This window comes from Macrotis lagotis, chromosome 1 (genome assembly GCF_037893015.1).
Source record: "Macrotis lagotis isolate mMagLag1 chromosome 1, bilby.v1.9.chrom.fasta, whole genome shotgun sequence".
Classification (NCBI taxonomy): Eukaryota; Metazoa; Chordata; class Mammalia; order Peramelemorphia; family Peramelidae; genus Macrotis; species Macrotis lagotis.
The window spans coordinates 783,997,697-784,015,953 of NC_133658.1; the positions used below are offsets into that span (position 1 = coordinate 783,997,697).

Genomic DNA, 18,257 nt, shown 5'->3' on the forward strand with positions numbered 1-18,257 from the left:
ATAGCATGTTTCATTTTTTAAAAAGGTGTACTCTATCATCCATTTTTGGAGGTGTTTTTTAATGTTAAACATGAAGTAATGTAATTTTAAATACATTAACTTAAATTGTAGAATTTTGGGAGGGAGGGAGGGAGAGAGAGAGAGAGAGAGAGAGAGAGAGAGAGAGAGAGAGAGAGAGAGAGAGAGAGAGAGAATGAGAATACTTTTCATATTGACTGACAGGTCAATAGGGCAGCTAGATGATGCAGTGCATAGAGTACTAGCCCTTCAAGAGAATCTCAGTTTAAATCCAACTTTATATACTTACTAGGCATGTGACCCTTTTGCAAGTCACTTAACTGACTGCCTCACATTCAGGGTCATCTCCAGTTGTCCTGATCCATATCTGGCCACTGGATCCAGATGACTCTGGAGAAGGTAAGGCTGGTGCCTTAAAGTTTTAAGTGAACATTAAGTATATGGAGTCTGAATTCTCCTAATCAAATTTATTAGGAGGTAAATAAAATATTGACTTTTCAGTGCTGGTCCAATTGGAAGAGGCCTTCACTGAAGAAATAAGATTATCATTCCTGCGGGGTGACTGCCTTCTTAGTTTACTTTTATATTATCTTCTTTCTAATGAATTGCCTATAGAATCACTCATACTGTTGCTGACTAGGTAAGCAGATTGCCTTGTAGGTGCCTTTGCAAAATGTATAAAAGTTTACTTAGAGCTAAGCTCTAAACAGGCTGGGAAATATATACATATTTATAATTCTCGTTGTTTGCATATTGCTTAAAAACATTGGACTAATAGCCTAGTTGGCAAAGCAGTATTAATTATGAATAGTTGAGCATATTAGCAGAAAGGAAGAAAAGAAAGATCAATTAAAGACTTATAGAACTTTTCCTTCCCTCTTATACACCAGGAACCCAGGAGTTGATGAACCAATCCAGCAAACAGATAAATGAAATAATTTTTCATATATTTTCCTCTATTTGTTGTGTCCAGTATTACTAAAGAATATTTTTATTATTATTTATTTTTCCAAATTATATGTAAAGACAATTTTCAATATTCATTTGTGTAAAGTTTTCTCCCTCCCACCCTTCTCCCCCCCCACTCTAGAATAATAGGTAGTTTGATATAGGTCATATATGTATAATTTTATTATACTTATTTCCATATTAATCCTGCTACAAAGGAAGAATAAGAACTAGAAGAGAAAAACCATGACAAGAAAAAGCAAAAAACATTTTAAAAACTGGAGATGGTATGCTTTGATCTGCATTCAGATTCCATAGTTCTTTCTCTGGATGGCATTTTCTATTGCAGGGTTGTTTTTTTTTGTTTTGTTTTGTTTTGTTCTTTTAGGTTTTTGCAAGGCAAATGGGGTTAAGTGGCTTGCCCAAGGCCACACAGCTAAGTAATTATTAAGTGTCTGAGACTGGATTTGAACCCAGGTACTCCTGACTCCAAGGCTGGTGCTTTATCCACTACGCCACCTAGCTGCCCCATATTGCAGGTTTTTTAGAATTGTCTTTGCTGTATTTCTGAAAAGATTTAAGTCTATCATAATTGATCATTGCACATTAACAATGTTCTCCTGGTTCTGCTCATTTCACTCAGGATCAGTTCATGTAATGCTTTCCTGATTTTTTTGAAATCTGCTTTTTTAAAATCATTTCTTATAAATAATAATATTCCATCATATTTATATATCACAACTTGTTCAACCATTCTCCAATTGATGGGCATTCCCTCTATTTACAATTCTTTGACAGCACAAAAAGAGCTACTATGGATATTCATGTACATGTGGGTCTTTTTCCCTCTTTGGTGATCTCTTTGGGATATAGACTTAATAGTATTGCTGAATCAAAGGGTATGCATTGCTTAAGGAAATTGAATTGACTGAACTAAACTACATAGAGCTAATTTATATTGCTTGAACTGATTTTCAAACACTTGAAGGGAACAACAGGCTACCAATAAAGACAGTCTTCCTAGATGAGGGTTTAAGCCAAGAAGCAGTTAGGAGACTTTTCCCAGGAGAAATTATAAAGGACTACATTTCCATATGAGGTCAAAGGAACTCTTAAAGTGATTTGTATGGTCTGTTCTATATTTGTCTTCCTGCTAGGAGCACTCACCCTCTAAGAGTATTAGGAATCTCCATTAATTTTCCTGCCAGAGGACAAGATAACAAGTCTTGAGAAAGCATCTGTACCTTTTGGTTTATTAGCAAAGATTAATAAACTAAATAGAAGGAGAAAATCCATGAAGGAAGCCAGGAAGAAAATAGTTCTAAAGAGTTAAAAATGATTCAAAATTCAGTAAAGGAAGATAACAGAAAAGGGAGAGAGAGGGAAATATGGAATACTAAAACTATACAAGAAGTATAAAGTTCTTCATGTAGAAGATGGTTATTGACTTTCTAAAGGATAAACAATATCCAGGAATCCAAGGAGTAGTAAGGAGGACACACAAATGTTAGCATATTATGTTATTGACCCTAGGAAAAAGAAGCATCCTTGTGTTTGGTGTAAGATGCTGTCTTCCCGGAATATGTTGCTGATATATGACTAATATCCTGCCAAATTTCTTCAAATCTACTGATTGCTGATAACCTGTAATAAGAAATACTAATTACTAAATACTAATCACTTGTACTGATATCATATAAGAATGACTAAAATTTTCAGATTTCAAACTATAAAACATGAAATTTATCTCTGATGACTTTTGATTACCCTATTAGGAAGCTGAACAACTTGAGTATAAGTGGGCATCAACTCTTCTTCCCTCACATGAAGGTTAAAAAATAAAATAGTAAGAGATGAGGACTGGAGGGAAAGAGCTTCTCCATTATTTAAAGGACTTTCGTGGGGAAGAAGGATTCAGTTTGTTTTATTTGGATGAGAGGATAGAACAAAGAAGTTGTGAATTAAAGTTGTATAGAAACAGATTTCTGACTTTATGAAAAAGCCTTCTAATAATTAGAAATATCTAAAAATGTAATGAACTGTCTTATGAGATTTGCCTTTACTGATGATCTTTGAGGAAAAAGTTGAATTATATCACTTGTTAAGAAGAACTTAGAATTCATTTATTTGTTGAACTAGGTTTACTCTGAGATTCTTTATCTATTACCCTGGAATTCTGGGTTTTTCTAACTCGAACTTTGGAAGAAATAGGAAGATAAATGAAGAACTGCTGGCTAAAAGTGATGGTGCTGAAGAAAACTATTTGATTTCCTGACTCGTGGTTTGAGTTATCAGAATGATGGACTCTGGAAAGAAATTGCTTATTTCAAGAAGAGTTTTTTGACAAGAGATTTAAACACTGCAATAGAGGAGTGCCTAGCTTAAACTGTAAAAATCAGATAACTCTGGAGAGCAGGGAGGTATGCTATTGAATAAAGAAAAAGAGTAGAGGAGTTAATTTAGAAATTCACAAGGAGAATTAATTAGAAATTTCCTTTGGTTCCTCATGTCTATATAACAATACAAAGAATAGTGACTTAACAAAACAATAAACCAGCAACTTGAAATATTAATATAAAGAGCTAAATACAGTCATTCATTATTATTATTATTATTATTATTATTATTATAACACAGTCATATCACTCATTATAAAATGCTTTATAATTTTTCAAAGCATTTTCCTCACAGAAATAATGCTTTTTGCTTCTTGGTATGTGACCAGAGAAGAATATTTTTGCTCATAGGAAATAGATATGAGGGGGTAGGTAAGTGGAGCAGTGGGTAGAGCACTGGCCCTGGAGTCAGGAGGATCTGAGTTCAAATGCAGCCTCAGACACTTAATAATTGCCTAGCTGTGTGACCCTACGCAAGTCACTTAACCCCATTGCCTTACATGAATTTAGAGAAAAAAGAAATGATACTACAGAATTGAAGCACTGATTTCTTGAAGATCTATATCTGCATGAAATTCTAGAAATCCAGGGATGGACTCACTGGCAAGGCGAGCATATAATATAGGTGTATATAAAAGGAGAGGCAAACAGAAATGATATTTTGGGAATATTTACATGCTGTTCAAACAAAAAGAATAGATGGTGAATTCTTTCCTGATAAAAATCATAAAACTGACACAGGCACAATACAGCAATGATGCACAACAGGAACTATCTTGGAACCTACCAAAAGTCTCACTCTGTTAAATACAACACATGTGATAAAATTATTGACTTGTCTTACCAATGGCAATTTCTTGTTTCAGAAAGTAAAGAAAGAAAATAAGAACTCCTACTCTAGACTTAATTCTGACCAGCAAGGAAGAGGAACCTTGGGAGGAATGAACTGTGTCATTTTGGATTGTACAATAGCAAAGGAAGGAAATTTTGGTGTTAACACATTTGTACCCTAAGAAAATACTTTAAAAACTAAATATATATATATATATGCAAATAAGATATCTAATCACTTAATATTCAATAATATGTAGTGTTTCTTCAAAATTAACAAAATCCTTTACATGTGCTATCTCATTTGATCCTCACCTTGTGAGGTAGGTGATATTATCCTGATTTTACAGATGAGGAAACTGATAGAGGTTATATGATTTATTCCAGGTATAAGTGTAGGTGCTTATAAGCATTGGTCTTTCTTATTTCAAGTATATCTTTCTATCCATTATACTATGCTGCCTCCTTAAAGAGGAAAGCCGGTCAAAGAGTTTTTAAATTAAAAAAAAAAATTAAGATCCTATTGAATTGTAAAGTCCCTAGATTATATAGAATGGGGGATAGAAGTCTTGGAAAGACAAAGAAATTAGTCTAATAAAAGTGATATGATATGACATATATAAATAATACTGGGAAAATATGATTAGAGATTTAGACAATGCTTTTGGAAAACTTGGATGAAGAAATTGTTGTTAGGTTAGGAAAATCAAAGAAAGCTTCATGGAACAGGAAGAACTTGAACTTGGGCTTAAAGGAAGGAAAAGTGGAGTTGAGAAGAAGGAAGCATGTTTCAGGCATGAAAGGATAGCCTAGTTAGAGGCATAGATATGAGAAAGGACAAGAAAACATCAAGTAATATTTAGTAGACAAGTTTGAATGGGAGTGTACATGAAAGGCAATTGTATGAAATAAGACTAAAACGGGATTTAGAACAAGATTTTTTTAAGGCTTTATATGACAGGCTAAGGAGTTGATGTTTTATCCTATAAGTAACAGAGAGTCAATTAAGTTTTTTGAATAGGACAGAGCTTTATATTAGGAAGATGATTTTGGCAATTATTTAAAAATTAATATACAATGAAAAGATTAAACACAAAAAATGGGAAAAGAATGCCATTAAATAGTCCAGTAAGAGACTTTGAGGGCCTCTTCTAGGGTGATGACAGTGTGATTGGAAAAGATGAGGAATACAGTATATTAGATGTAATGGACAAAAAAGAAGGAAGAGGTCCAGTGGAATAACAAAAACTGATTATGAAAGAGAAAAGGAATGAAAAATGGAATAGTACCTTGGGAGGAGACAAAAGAAAACAAAAGAGCATAATTAATTTTGTTGGTCTTGGCAAGGAGACCCATATCATTCTTTATGACCAGTACAAAAGAATATAATGTTTACCCTTCATTTTCAAAAAAGAACATGACATCAATAAAGTGATGCTATGACAAGCATGTGAATTGAATTTAAGTGTAGGGGATGCTTTGCTAATGACACCAACCTCACTTTCTCCTCCAGAGCCATCTGGTCCAGTGACCAGATATGAATCAGGATGACTGCAAAAGAATTTAAGAAAAAGTAGTTAATAGTAATAATAATAGTAGAAAGTAACACTTCTATTGAACTTTAAGGTTTACAAAGTGCTTTACAAATATCTCATTTTATCTTTACATCAGCTGATCCCTAGTTTATAGAAGAAAACATATACAAAATCAGATAACCTAGTAAATTTCTGAGGCCAGATTTGAATTCAGACTTTCTTCTCCCCAATGCCAGTGCACTACCCATTGTGCCACCTCCTTCTCTAAATTTTTAAGGCACAAACTAGAGATGAGGAAGTTAATGATAAATGTAAAAACAAATTCTTATGATAAAGTCTAAAGTGAATGATCCTGGTGATAAAAGTTGGAGAAAACCAAAAAGGACCAATGTGACTAATGTGTACTAAATTTATTTGTACCAGTATTAATAAATTTAGATTTGTAGAGGATGGTACAAAAGATGAAAGGAGAAAGACATATCCAAGGATAAATCCAGAAGTGTACTACAGAACCATAAGAATAGAATCAAAAATGATAAATCCCAACTTAAATTGAATAATATGAAAAATATTAAGGACAGTTTTAAAAAAAAATATGTTCAGGACATGAACAACAAAAAAGTGTCCCTGTTTTATAGTAAACAGAGTCTAATATCAACAAATGTTGGAGAAAAAGCAAAACTATTCTATTTAGATTTTGTTGTTTGGGGTAAAGAGAATGCTTAAAGGGTAAAAATAAATATTAAGAAAGAATTGACAGCCTAGGATAGGTGAAAAGATAGTTAGAGAGCATTTTGTTTCTTTAAATGAGTTCAGTGATTTGAACCAAAAATATTACTTTGTGGGAGAAATGTAGGCTTTTAATTATTGCTTATTGGTTGATTGATTGATTGAAATGAAGTGCAAGTTCATTAGGAATACAATTACTGAATTGCTGTTGTAATCACTGAAGAATTTTACAACAGCAGAGAGGTGCTAGAAAACAGAAGAAAAGTATTCCATTACTTAAAGGGGATGGGGATAAATTTTATACATATGAACTTGTTATAACCCCCACAAAATTGATTAATAGTTTATTTAACTTAAACTTTGGGAGAGCTTTGAAAGGAAATGATGATTTCTAGAGAAGTCATGACCAACTAATATTTCTCATAGTTATGGGTAGGGGACTTACATAGAGAAAACGTACCTGGGCTTTTGCAAATGCATTTGATTCAGTCTCTCATATCTTGTAAGTATAATATATAAAAGTGAAGCAGATGTTGATAGCTCTTTGAACATTCAGATCCAAAAAGTGATAATCAGTAGATTAGTATTAACCTGGGGGCAGTGTCTCATGTTATGTCACAGAATTCTGTCCTGTTCAACATTTTTGTCAGTGATTTGGGTGAAGATATAGGTGTGCTTATTGGTTTTTGTTTTATAATGCTTTGATAGAATAAGAATCCAAAACTGTCTCAAATGGTAGAAAACAATATGATATAATCTAATAGAGATGGATTAACTATAAAATTATAGCATTGTGGGATGGGGAAGGGATTATTCTTAATAGTTTTCACATGAATTGCTTTGAGAAGCAATGAGAAGAGGTTAGTTGAATATAACTCAATATGAGTCAAATGCTAATGAAGCCTTAAGGAGGTAATCCTACGATATTATATCATTGATCAGATCATAACTGAAGTATTTTTAAAAAATTTTTACCTAGGCATCTCATTTTAAAAGAGGCACTAAAAGACTGTATGATCAACAGAAAAAGATAACCAAAATGATGAAGGAATTTGAAATTGTACCAGGTGAAGCAAGGGCATAACTGCGAATCTTGAATTGGGTGAAGAAAACACTTTTTCAAGATGTGCATGAGGGGAGAAGTGTCTTTATCAATGTGGAGAATCACGAAGAAATATTTTGAGTAAAAGATGACACGAGCTATATTTCTAGACTTTTTATTGCTTAGTCATTTTAATCATGTCTTTCTGACTCTTTGTGACCCCTATTTGGGGTTTTGTGCTTCATCCTTCTTCAGTTCATTTTACAGGTAAGTAAATTGAGGCAACCTGGGTTAAGTGACTTACTTAAGGTTATAGAACTAATGTCGGAAGCTGATTTTAAACTAGATCTTCCTGAGACTCCTGGCTTGGTGCTCTATCTGCTGTGCCATCTAGTTGTCCCCAAAATTTTTAGGCTAGGAATATTCATCATTTGACCTGTTCTACCAGAGGTCAGAAGATCACTTTTAGAGAGATATTGCAGAAGGGATTTTCTTTAAGATACTGTGATTGGAATAGGTGATCTGTAAGAGCTCTTCTATAATTTAAACTACGTGCTATGGTAAATGATGAAGCTTCTAGTTGTGGGAATAATTTATTTACATGCTTTTTCATTTTTTCTCTTATCTGAGTCATCTATTCCCTGCACTGAATATAATTTTAACATTATATTACCATTTCAGTGGATATATTGCCAGTTTGGTTTCTGAAAAGACTTGTAGAAGACTATTTCTATTTAATTTATGCACAAATATAGTGTTTTCTCTGGAATTAATAGGATATTGCTATTCCAGGAAAGGGCACACCTCATAAAAGAATATTAAAAGTACATATATAAATTACAGAATCTGAGAAGTGAATGGTAAAACAGAAGTTGTCTGTTACTGTATGAATAGATTCAGTGTTAATCTAGATGATTAGAACCAGATTGGGGGATGATTTTTTCCTTACCCTTAAGGAGAGGAAGGTCTTGTTGTTCAGTTCAGTCATATCTAACTCTTAATGACCTCATGAAACCGTAGCATGTCAAGCCCTTCTGTCCTACACTGTCTGTCAAAGTCTAACCAAGTTCATATGGGGCAGTTACATGACTCAACAGATGGTGACCTTGGAGTCAAGAGGACAGGAATTCAAATCCAACCCTCAGACCCTTGCCACTCAACTGTATGACCTTGGCCAAATCATTTGACCCTGATTGCCTCACATCCAGGGCCATCTCATTGTCCTGACTCATATCTGACTAGATGACTCTGGAGGAGAAAGTGAGGCTTAGCACAGAATCCCCTTAATGACATCCAGTTCATGTGCTTGTCATGATATCACCTTCTCTGATGTCATGATCTTAGAGAACAAAAGATGATCAAACATCCAAGTTCTTGTTTTGTTTCTATGATATTGCGTGGATACTTCGTCAGCTCCATTTTCCTTTGTTTCTTCCCCAGCATTAGAATTTTTTGTGACCAAAATAAGCTTCAATATTTGACCTTCCAGTGAATAACCTGAATAGATTCTGAATAGAATAAATATTGACTGATTTGATCTCTTTTCTGCTCAAAGGACTCTCAAAAGTCTTCTCTAGCACTACAATTTTAAAGTGACAATTCTGTAGCATTCAGCTTTTTCTCAGAGTTCAACTCTTACAGCTATACGCTTCTGGAAAAACTAGAAAATTGACTGTGGACTTTTGTTGGTAAGGTCGTGTCTCTGCTTTTTAATATGTTGTCCAGATTTACCACAGCTTTCCTTCCAAGGAGCAAACGTCTTTGAATTTCATAAGATGTAGTTGCCCTCTGCAGTGATCTTTCTGACCAGGAATATAAAATCTGACACTGCTTTCATTTCTTCTTCTATTTTCCAGGAAGTGATGGTATCAGTTGCCAAGTTAATTTTTAGTATGTTAAACTTCAAGTCAACTTCACCCCCCCCCCTTGTAGAAACTTCTGCAAGTTTCTTAATTCCTTTTCACTTTCTGCCATCAGAGCGGTATCATGGGCTTATCTGTGATTGTTGCTAAATGCTTTAGTATAGTCAGTGAAACAGGTGTAGATGTTTTTCTGGTACACCCTTGATTTCCCCATAATTCAGTGAATGTTGGCAATTTGGTTATCAGTTCCTCTGCCTCTTTAAAAACCATCCTGCTCTTCTGTTAATTCTCAGTTCACATTTTGCTGAAGCTTAGCGGAATCTTAAACATAACCTTGCTGGTAGAATAAAGGACAAACATTTGTTTGAAATTTGAATAATCTTATACTACATATACCACTATGGGTAAGAATCTCTTAGAAGAGAAAGGGCTGCTTCCTGAAAAAATGTCTTACTAACAATTCCTTCCTTCTGATGTCTTTTTTTTTTTTTGCAAATAAATGCTTTTGAGAAAAAGAGATATTGAGTCTAGAACACCTTAAAGTGAATGACTTTCAGTGTGACACTGGACACTTAGAGGCAAAAGCAATATATTGATTGTTGCCTGAATAGGTTAATTGTATATTCATATTTATATTTATATTGTTCTTCAAGATAGGCAAAATTATATGAGAATATTCTTTGAAACTGCCTTTTGGGAAATGCTTTTTATCCTCATTTTTGTGTCATCAAATTTTATTCAAGTTCTTAATTAAAGGAGGTATTAAGATTAATTTTGTGAAACCAATATGTGCTTTTATTCCTAGTCAACTGAATTGGGACAGGAATCTACAAAATAACTTGATAGCAAGTGATCACTAACGGCCTTTGAGACACTAGTTCAAGGGATAGTGTTTTTTGATCCTTAGAGGTTTTCATATTACACTTTTCTTTCATTTTTTTAAAGGTAATTGTTTCCTGAGCCTCTCTTTATCAAAAAAAATTATTTTAACAGTCATCAAAAAGCTACCTTCTCATTCCTTCTTTCCCAACCCTGCTGAAAACAAAACAAACAAACCAAAAAAAAAAAAAAAGCCAAATCTTAGAAACCTTTATATAAGTTTAGCAAAAACTAATTTATAGGGGCAGCTAGGTGGTGTAGTGGATAAAGCACTGGCCTTGGAGTCAGGAGTACCTGGGTTCAAGTCCAGTCTCAGACATTTAATAATTACCTAGCTGTGTGGCCTTGGGCAAGCCACTTAACCCCATTTGCCTTGCAAAAACCTAAAAAAACAAACAAACAAATTTATATATTATTCATGTTCAGAAAAAATATTTCTCACTTTGCTCTGAGTCTTTTACAAACTTTCTGTCAGGAAGTGGATAGATAGTATGTACAATTGTCCTTTTGAGTGGTAGTTGGTCATTATGATGATATGATTACATAATTCTTTCAAAATAGTTTGCATTTACTATGTATAGATGATTGTCCTTATTGTGTTCATTTCACTCTGCTTTATCCATCCAGATATTTCCAGGTTTCTTTGAAACTACCTCTATCATTTCCTATATAACAGCATTATTCCATCATATTTATATATATTTATAATTTGTGTACCCATTCTCTAATTTATGAGCATTCCTTCAGATTTCCATTTTTTGCCACCTTGAAAAGAACTATGAATACTTTTGCTCACCCTTGGCTAGAGTTTGTTATGCATAGAACCTAATCCATTTTTTTTAGATGTATGCTCTCTCATTTCCTTCCAATTAACCTGTTGATTGAAATGTATTTCTGTACCTAAGTATGTGTGTGTGTGTTTGCATTATTCCTTGTGTGTTCTGATTATGTTGTTTAATATTTCTAACCTTCCTTTTTATTTCACCTCTGTCACCCCTCTCTTGCCTCAATCCCCCGTCACCCAAAGTATTTCTCCTGCACTTTTCCCATTTTTCTTTTAAGATCACCAGGATATAAAAGTACATTCCCTTACCCTTGCCTAATTAGTCTCTTTTTATAATTCCTGATGATGCTATTGTTTAGAAGAGATATGTATTTTTTAAATGTAAGAAGTTTATCTTTAATCCCTTATCACTATTTATTCATGTTTAACTTTTTCATTGAATTTCCAACTTTTCCTTTAAAAGAGGATGTTCAGTCTTGCTAGCTAATTTATTCTTGACTGTAATTCAAACTCTTTTGCCTTCTGGAATATCATATTCTAAACTCTACGAGCTGCTAAATCTTGTGTTATCCTGACTGTAGTTCCATGTTTTCGAATCTTTTGTTAAGGTGGGGCTCTGCTACCAGGGTGGAGGATGCACTGTCCCAAGTTTTTGAGGGTTTTTGTCAGGGACTTAAATTTCTCCAAGATCTTATGAGAAACTCTGACTGCTCCCCTGGCCTGTGGATGACCACAAGCACTCCCCTCTGTCTTGGAGCTGTAAGGATCCCTGCTCTGCTATGGTAGTAAAGCTTTTCCTGAGACTGGGGGCCCCAGACTGTGACCTGGATCTGAATATGAGCAAAGCAACAGTTCTGCCTCAGGGATAGCAGAGAGACCATTGCTATCTCACCGACCCCTTACTGTTAGTGGGGTGAAGCAGCTGCTGGGTGATTCCCTGCCAGTGGCTCCCCACTCTTGTTCCAGGATCCTGAGGTCTGTGTTGGACTGGGCTCCCCCTCACTCAGGTGAGGCAGAGTTTTCTTGCTGAGCTTCCCAGAGGTCCTTGGCAGTCCCTGGGCTGAGAGGTCTGGAAACTGCCACTGCTTTTATAAACCTTGTTACTGGATGGCTGGAGCCAGCCCGACTATGGGCCCTTTCCAACCCTGGTGTAACACTCAGGCTGGAAAATTGTCTTACTTGGTCTTTTTTGTGGGTTCTGCCACTCTAGAATTTTGTTAGAGTCATTATTCAAAGGTATTTGGAATGGTTTGGGGGAGAGCTTGTTGGAGTTCCTGTGAGTTCCTCTCTCTACTCTGCCATCTTAGCTCTTTTTTATGTTTTTCTAACTCTTGTGTTTGAACTTCAGAATTTTTCCTCAGGTCTGGTCTATTCATCAGAAGTTCTTAGAAGTCTTCTGTTTCATGAAAGATCCATCTTTTCCTCCCCCACTCCCCAATAACATTATACTATTTTTTCTGGTTTAGTTTTTCTTGGCTATAAGCCTATATCCTTTAATTTCTGGAATATTGTATTTCAAGTTCTTTGCTCCAATATTATGAGTGCAATCCTGCCTGTGGCTCCTCAGAACTTGCATGATGTCGAGCTCTGTAGCCCTGAAGTTGCTATGAATTTTTATTTGGGGGTTTCTTTTAGGGATCATTAGCAGAGTCTACATTTTACTCTGATTCTAAGAAAGGATAGTTTTCTTTTTATATGATATCTAGATTATTTTAATTTTTTGTCATGCAACTCATATAATCCAATGATCCTTAGTTTTTTCTCTTCAGCCTGTTTTCCAAATATTTGCCATGATATCTTACTTTATTTTCTGTTTTTTTCACCTTTTGACTTTATTTTAGTTTTCCTATCTGAGTCTATTCTGATTTTTAGGGAATTTTTTTCTTGAGCAAGGTTTTGTATCTCTTGTGCCAAACTGTTAATTCCTTTCCAGTTTTTTTTCTTTCATACTTCCTATTTCTTTTCAAATTTTTCTTCAAGCACTCTCATTTCATTTATGAAGTCATTTTTAACTCCTTTAAAAAAAAGAAACCTTGTTTCATTTCTTTTAAGAATTCTAATTAAATGTGTGCCCAAGCTGTGTTTTTCTCTGAGGCTTTGGTTGTGGATGTTTTAGAGCCATCCCATCCTCTTCTAAGTTTGTGTTTTGAGCTTCTTTGTAACCAAAATAGATATTTATGATGGGATTCTCTTTTTTGTTTACTTATTCTTCCGGTCTGGTTTCTGACTCCAGACGACATCCGGACTGGACTCTGCTACTCTTCTGGAGGGAAGTTCTGGGTTGGTTCTTTTGCTGCTTCCTTGGGGTACTTAGTGCTATATTATTTAAAAATTCCCAGGATTCCCTGAGGCATTGAGCTTCCAATTCTCTGAAAGTGTTCTGATCCAAGGCAAAATATGATTGATTTGAACTCTGCACATTTCTGACCTGAGTTTAGTCTGAGCAACAGTAGAATTCTGTTGGGTTCAGTTATTGTTGCCAGCTGGAAAGCTCTGTTGGTTCAGAGTGATAAAATTGTAAGTTCCCCTTTCGTCTGGGTTTCTTGCCTTGACTGTTTTTTACAGTGTGGGTAAGGCTGGAACTGAGACCTTTCTCTGTTTCTGGGGTTTCAGCCATACCACTGATGCTTCTAAACTTCTTTTCTTAGTATACCACCCAAAGTCTCCTTACCAGGGAACACTATCCCCAAGTGCAAATTTACATCCAGAATTGAATAGTGGGCAACAAAGCTGCCAGTTCATACCTGTCCCTGTGGTGGTTCATGGGGTGAACAGGGTGGCTCTGGTCTTTCTCTTGCCCTGTGATATATAGCCTTTCTCTAAATGCTGGAGTTTTGTGCAGCTTCTTGGCCTGACTCCAGTGTCCACAGACTTGTCTTATCTTCTTCTGATGCCCTGGATGGGGCAGGTGACTAACTCACTATGACTTTTTTCTGGATTGCCCTACTGAGATTTATTCTGTTACATTTTCTGGGTCTGGTGAAATTTATGAAGGGCAAATTGAGTATTTTTTTTCCTACTATTGTACCATCCTAGCTTTGTTCCTTCCCCCACCTTTGGAGTCCCTAAATTGAGCATGGTTTTATGATCTGTTTCTAAAGCTTTTATCCTTAGAGGTTATCTCAGATACAGATTTTCAAAGTGAAGAAACAAACATATTTCTGACAGGCAATCTTAACTTTAGCAATTGTTAGCACTGAAAAATAGAACAGATAGATATTGTGCCAGTATTGATTACCTACCAGAAAACCAGTAAGCTGGAGGTTTATAGCTATAGAGAATAATTCTTTGTTTCAGTTTCCCCATTCTTAACTTGGTACTCTGTAAGCAGTCAGTCTCCTGACTCAAGTCCTTTCCCTCTCCTGTATATATATTGCATATAGCTCTCCATTGTGATAATCCCCTCTTTAATTATTCGGAGTACCTCCTAATCCAATATTTTTACAGATTTCTATTTGGAATTAAAAGTCCTTCACAACCTGGTCCTAAACTGCCTTTTAAAAACCTTATTTTGTATTACTCACCTTCGTACACCCTTTGTTCCAGCCTAACTATCCTTCAGGATGCTCTTTCTATATGATATTTCACCTCTTACTTTCAATCCTCTGCATAGACTTTTCCTTATGCTTGGAATGTATCTTCCTGAAATTTCCTAGTTCCCTTCAAAATTCAGTTCAGACATCAATCTCTAATGAAAGTTTTCCTGATTCCATATCAGCCCCATCTCCCAGTGCTAGTGCTTCTCATGCAAAATTAATTTGCATTTATTGTTCACATATTTCATGCATCTTTATCTGTGTATATGCTCTCTCCCTGTAGAATATAAATTCCATAAGGTCAGGGACTATTTCATTTATGCCTTTGTGACCTCAGCACCTAGCACAGTGCCTTGGACATAGTAAATGCCTAATTAATGCTTGCTGAATTTGACTTTTAATTTCATCTTCTTTGGTTATAGTTCCTCTCTGATTCTACATTATATTTGATAGTATGATGATGCCCCTGATTGTTTACCAGGTTTTTAAAATAATAATTGCTTTTGTTTCCAACAGTGAAATAAAGAAGATGGGAGGAATAAGGAAAAGAAACTTCAGAAATGCTGATAAAGAAGATATACTTTCAAGTCATAAGCCAAAAAAGGCCAAGTGGGAAACTGTGGAACCACTGGATACAGGCCTTTCTTTAGCAGAGGATGAAGAGCTAGTGCTGCATCTGCTCAAAAGTCAAAGTTAATTCTTTCCCACCCAGTAACCATTATTCCATTGGCACTCAGTGGCATATGGATTCCATACACAGACACATTCACGGACACAAACCACAGCCAAAACACGAACAGTAACTCCAGGTGAGGGTCTCTTTTCCCTCATCAAAGTATTTGATGGGTTTTGAAGTCTTTGAATCAGTATGAGATTTCTCTGAGTTACATCTTTTATATGGGGAATTTTTTTCACATTTTTCCCTGGAGTTATGAAACTTTATTATAAATCCCAATCTTACTAAAGATACAGAAATTTCTATGTACTATTAAAAGTTTAATTGAGTTTGATAGGTTTTAATATTACCAAAGATAAAGAAGGTATTGTAATGAACCAACTCTGAGAGTATGTAGTATTTGTTTGATGGTAAGCAATAAAGTTATTTCTTACTAAATAAAGTGCAATTGTGTTTAAATTTTATTTGATACATTTATTGAAGTTTCCACAAGGGAAGGCTCTTAAGATAAAAACACTTCACAGATTTTTCAAGCATTGAGTCCTTCATCTTCCCAAGTTAGCCCTCTTAAAACAAATTTTCCTTTGGGTAGCATATTGGGTAGTTCTGCTACTGTCTTTTTAGAGTCTAGGTAAGTTCTCTTTGTGCTGAACCTACAGATTATATCTTTTAAAACCTCCTCTCTAACTTCCATGTGCTAGCCCAGAGTGTCTCTGCAGTTGATTTGCCCTCATTTGGGAAATCATGCACAAGAAAGAAACGAGAGATTGATGGGGAGTGAGAAACTAAATGAGAGTGCTTTGGGGATTTTTTTTTTTAACAGTTAAATAGTAAAGAAATCAGTTGCATTATGATATGAATTCAATCATAGTTTTATCATCTTTTTCCTATACTCACCCAGCCAATTACCTAAACAATAATTTTAAATAGCAATAATAAATAATAGTTTTGAATCCATACTAAGTAATTAATGATGTTTAATTTTAATTAACTCAGAAGAATTACTGTGGGTTGCTTTGCCACCTGTAACCTGTCAAAGAATATTCAATAGGTGAGAATTTGCCTCTGAGGATGTTGCAATAAGAGATTTGATGATAGGGAATTAGAAGTTTACAAAATAGTTGTAAGGAGGATTAGAAAGGAAGATAACTTTTGGTCATAACAATAAAAGTAGTTCATATTTACTCACTCTTGGGAGCAGAATTTGGAATTCAGAATTCCCTTTACACCAGCATAAATAAAATTTGAGTAAGTTTCCCAATGGGCAATTCAGAAATTTTGAGAATTTATTAAGTAGATTATGTGTAAAGCATGGCATAAATAGCTGAAAAGTTGGAAATGTAAAGAAAAGCAAAAAATATTTAGGGACAAGAAATGTTTCAGTTTTTTCTTTCTACCCCCACTACAGAGCATAATGCATGGTGCATAATGTACTTAATAATAATGCTATCCACATCCAGAGAAAGAACTCTGCAGTTTGAATACAGATTGAAGAAGCACACCATTTTAAATCTTTTTTTTTCTTTTTTCTGTTTTTTCCTTCTCATGATTTTTCCCTTTTTTCTGATTCTTTTTTCACAATATTACTAATGTGAAAATATATTTAACATGCATTATTGCACATTTATAACCTATCACATTGCTTGCTGTCTTGGTATGGAGGCAGAAAAATTTGGAACTCACAGTCTTTTGAAAAAAAACAATGTTAAAAACTATATTTGTAATTAGAAAAAATAAAATATTTTTAAAAAAAGGATAGAGAAATATTTTCTGTAGAAGGCAGAGTTTTGCTTTGGACTAGAAGGAAGTAAGGAGGGGAGAGTATTCCAGGCATGGAAGACAGCCAGAAAAAATGTCCAGAGTTGAAAGATAGCATGTCTTATTTAAGAAATAGAAATTGAACCAGTGTCCCTGAATCACAATATGGGGTGAGGTACAAGATATATGAAGAGTTGAAATGTCATCTAGGGAAGCCATGGTACACAGAGTTGTGAAGACTTCAATTCAAATTTATCTCAGATGTGAGAAAGTTAAACTCTATTTGCCTCAGTTTCCTCAATTCTAAAATGGGTATAAGAGAGTATCAAAAAGGTCTTCGACAGCATCAAAGGCTTAAGAGAGGTCAAGAAGTATAAAAATTGAGGAAAGGGAATTAGACTTGTCAGTTAAATAGAGCAAAATTAGAAACTTTGATAAGAACAGTTTCAGTTGAATGATGAAGGCAGAAGCCCGACTATAGATATAGATATAGATATAGATACTTTCAAAAGTTTAGTTATAAAAGACAGGAAAAATGTGTAGGATGATGGCAGGAATGGTTGGATCATATAAGTGTTTTTTCCACTAGACCATACAGCCTCCCTATGTAGGTGTTTTTTGTATGTTGGAGTAAGGGATGAGTAGTTGAGGACTGGACATGAATGGTTTTCTGAGCAGGAGGGAAGCAATGGGTTAGACAGGAGTTCATCAAAGAGAAGTGACAGAGTGAGGATGAAAGAGGAGACAATCTCTTGGAGAAGACAAGATGAATTGGGATCTCTTGTGCATATAGAGCAATTAGCCTTGGCAATGAGAAGGGCAATGTCTTAGGGTGAAATAGGGGCCCAGGACAAAACTCTTGTTTAGAGAAGGAACATTCATCTGGCAATATAACCAGTTCAGAGCAGTGTAACAAAAACAGGTTTTGTTTTGTTTTTTTTTGTTTGTTTTGCAAGGCAATGGGGTTAAGTGGCTTGCCTTAGGCTACACAGCTAGGTAATTATTAAGTGTCCGAGGCTGGATTTGAACCCAGATACTCCTGACTTCTGGGTCCATGCTCTATCCACTGCTCCACCTAGCCACCCCAACAAAAACAGTTTTAAGGAAAATGGATGATTGTCCATATCAAGATCTGCTGAAAGATAAAAAAAAAAAAAGATGAGAATTGAGAAAATGCCATTAGATTTGTTAATTTAGAAATCATTGGTAACTTTGGAGGGAATCATAGTTGAATGATGAGGTCAGAAACCAGACTGCAGACTG

General features: G+C 35.0%; 1 protein-coding gene across 1 annotated transcript in view; it reads left to right on the forward strand.

Moving 5' to 3' along the window:
* DDX10 (DEAD-box helicase 10) overlaps positions 1-15,678 on the forward strand; it is a 325,417-nt gene extending 309,739 nt beyond the window's left edge. Inside the window, exon 18 of the mRNA XM_074216635.1 lies at positions 15,077-15,678. Coding sequence (XP_074072736.1) covers positions 15,077-15,257 — 181 coding nt within the window. The 3' untranslated portion in view covers positions 15,258-15,678. The remainder of the gene's footprint in view (positions 1-15,076) is intronic.
* Positions 15,679-18,257: the final 2,579 nt, after the last annotated feature.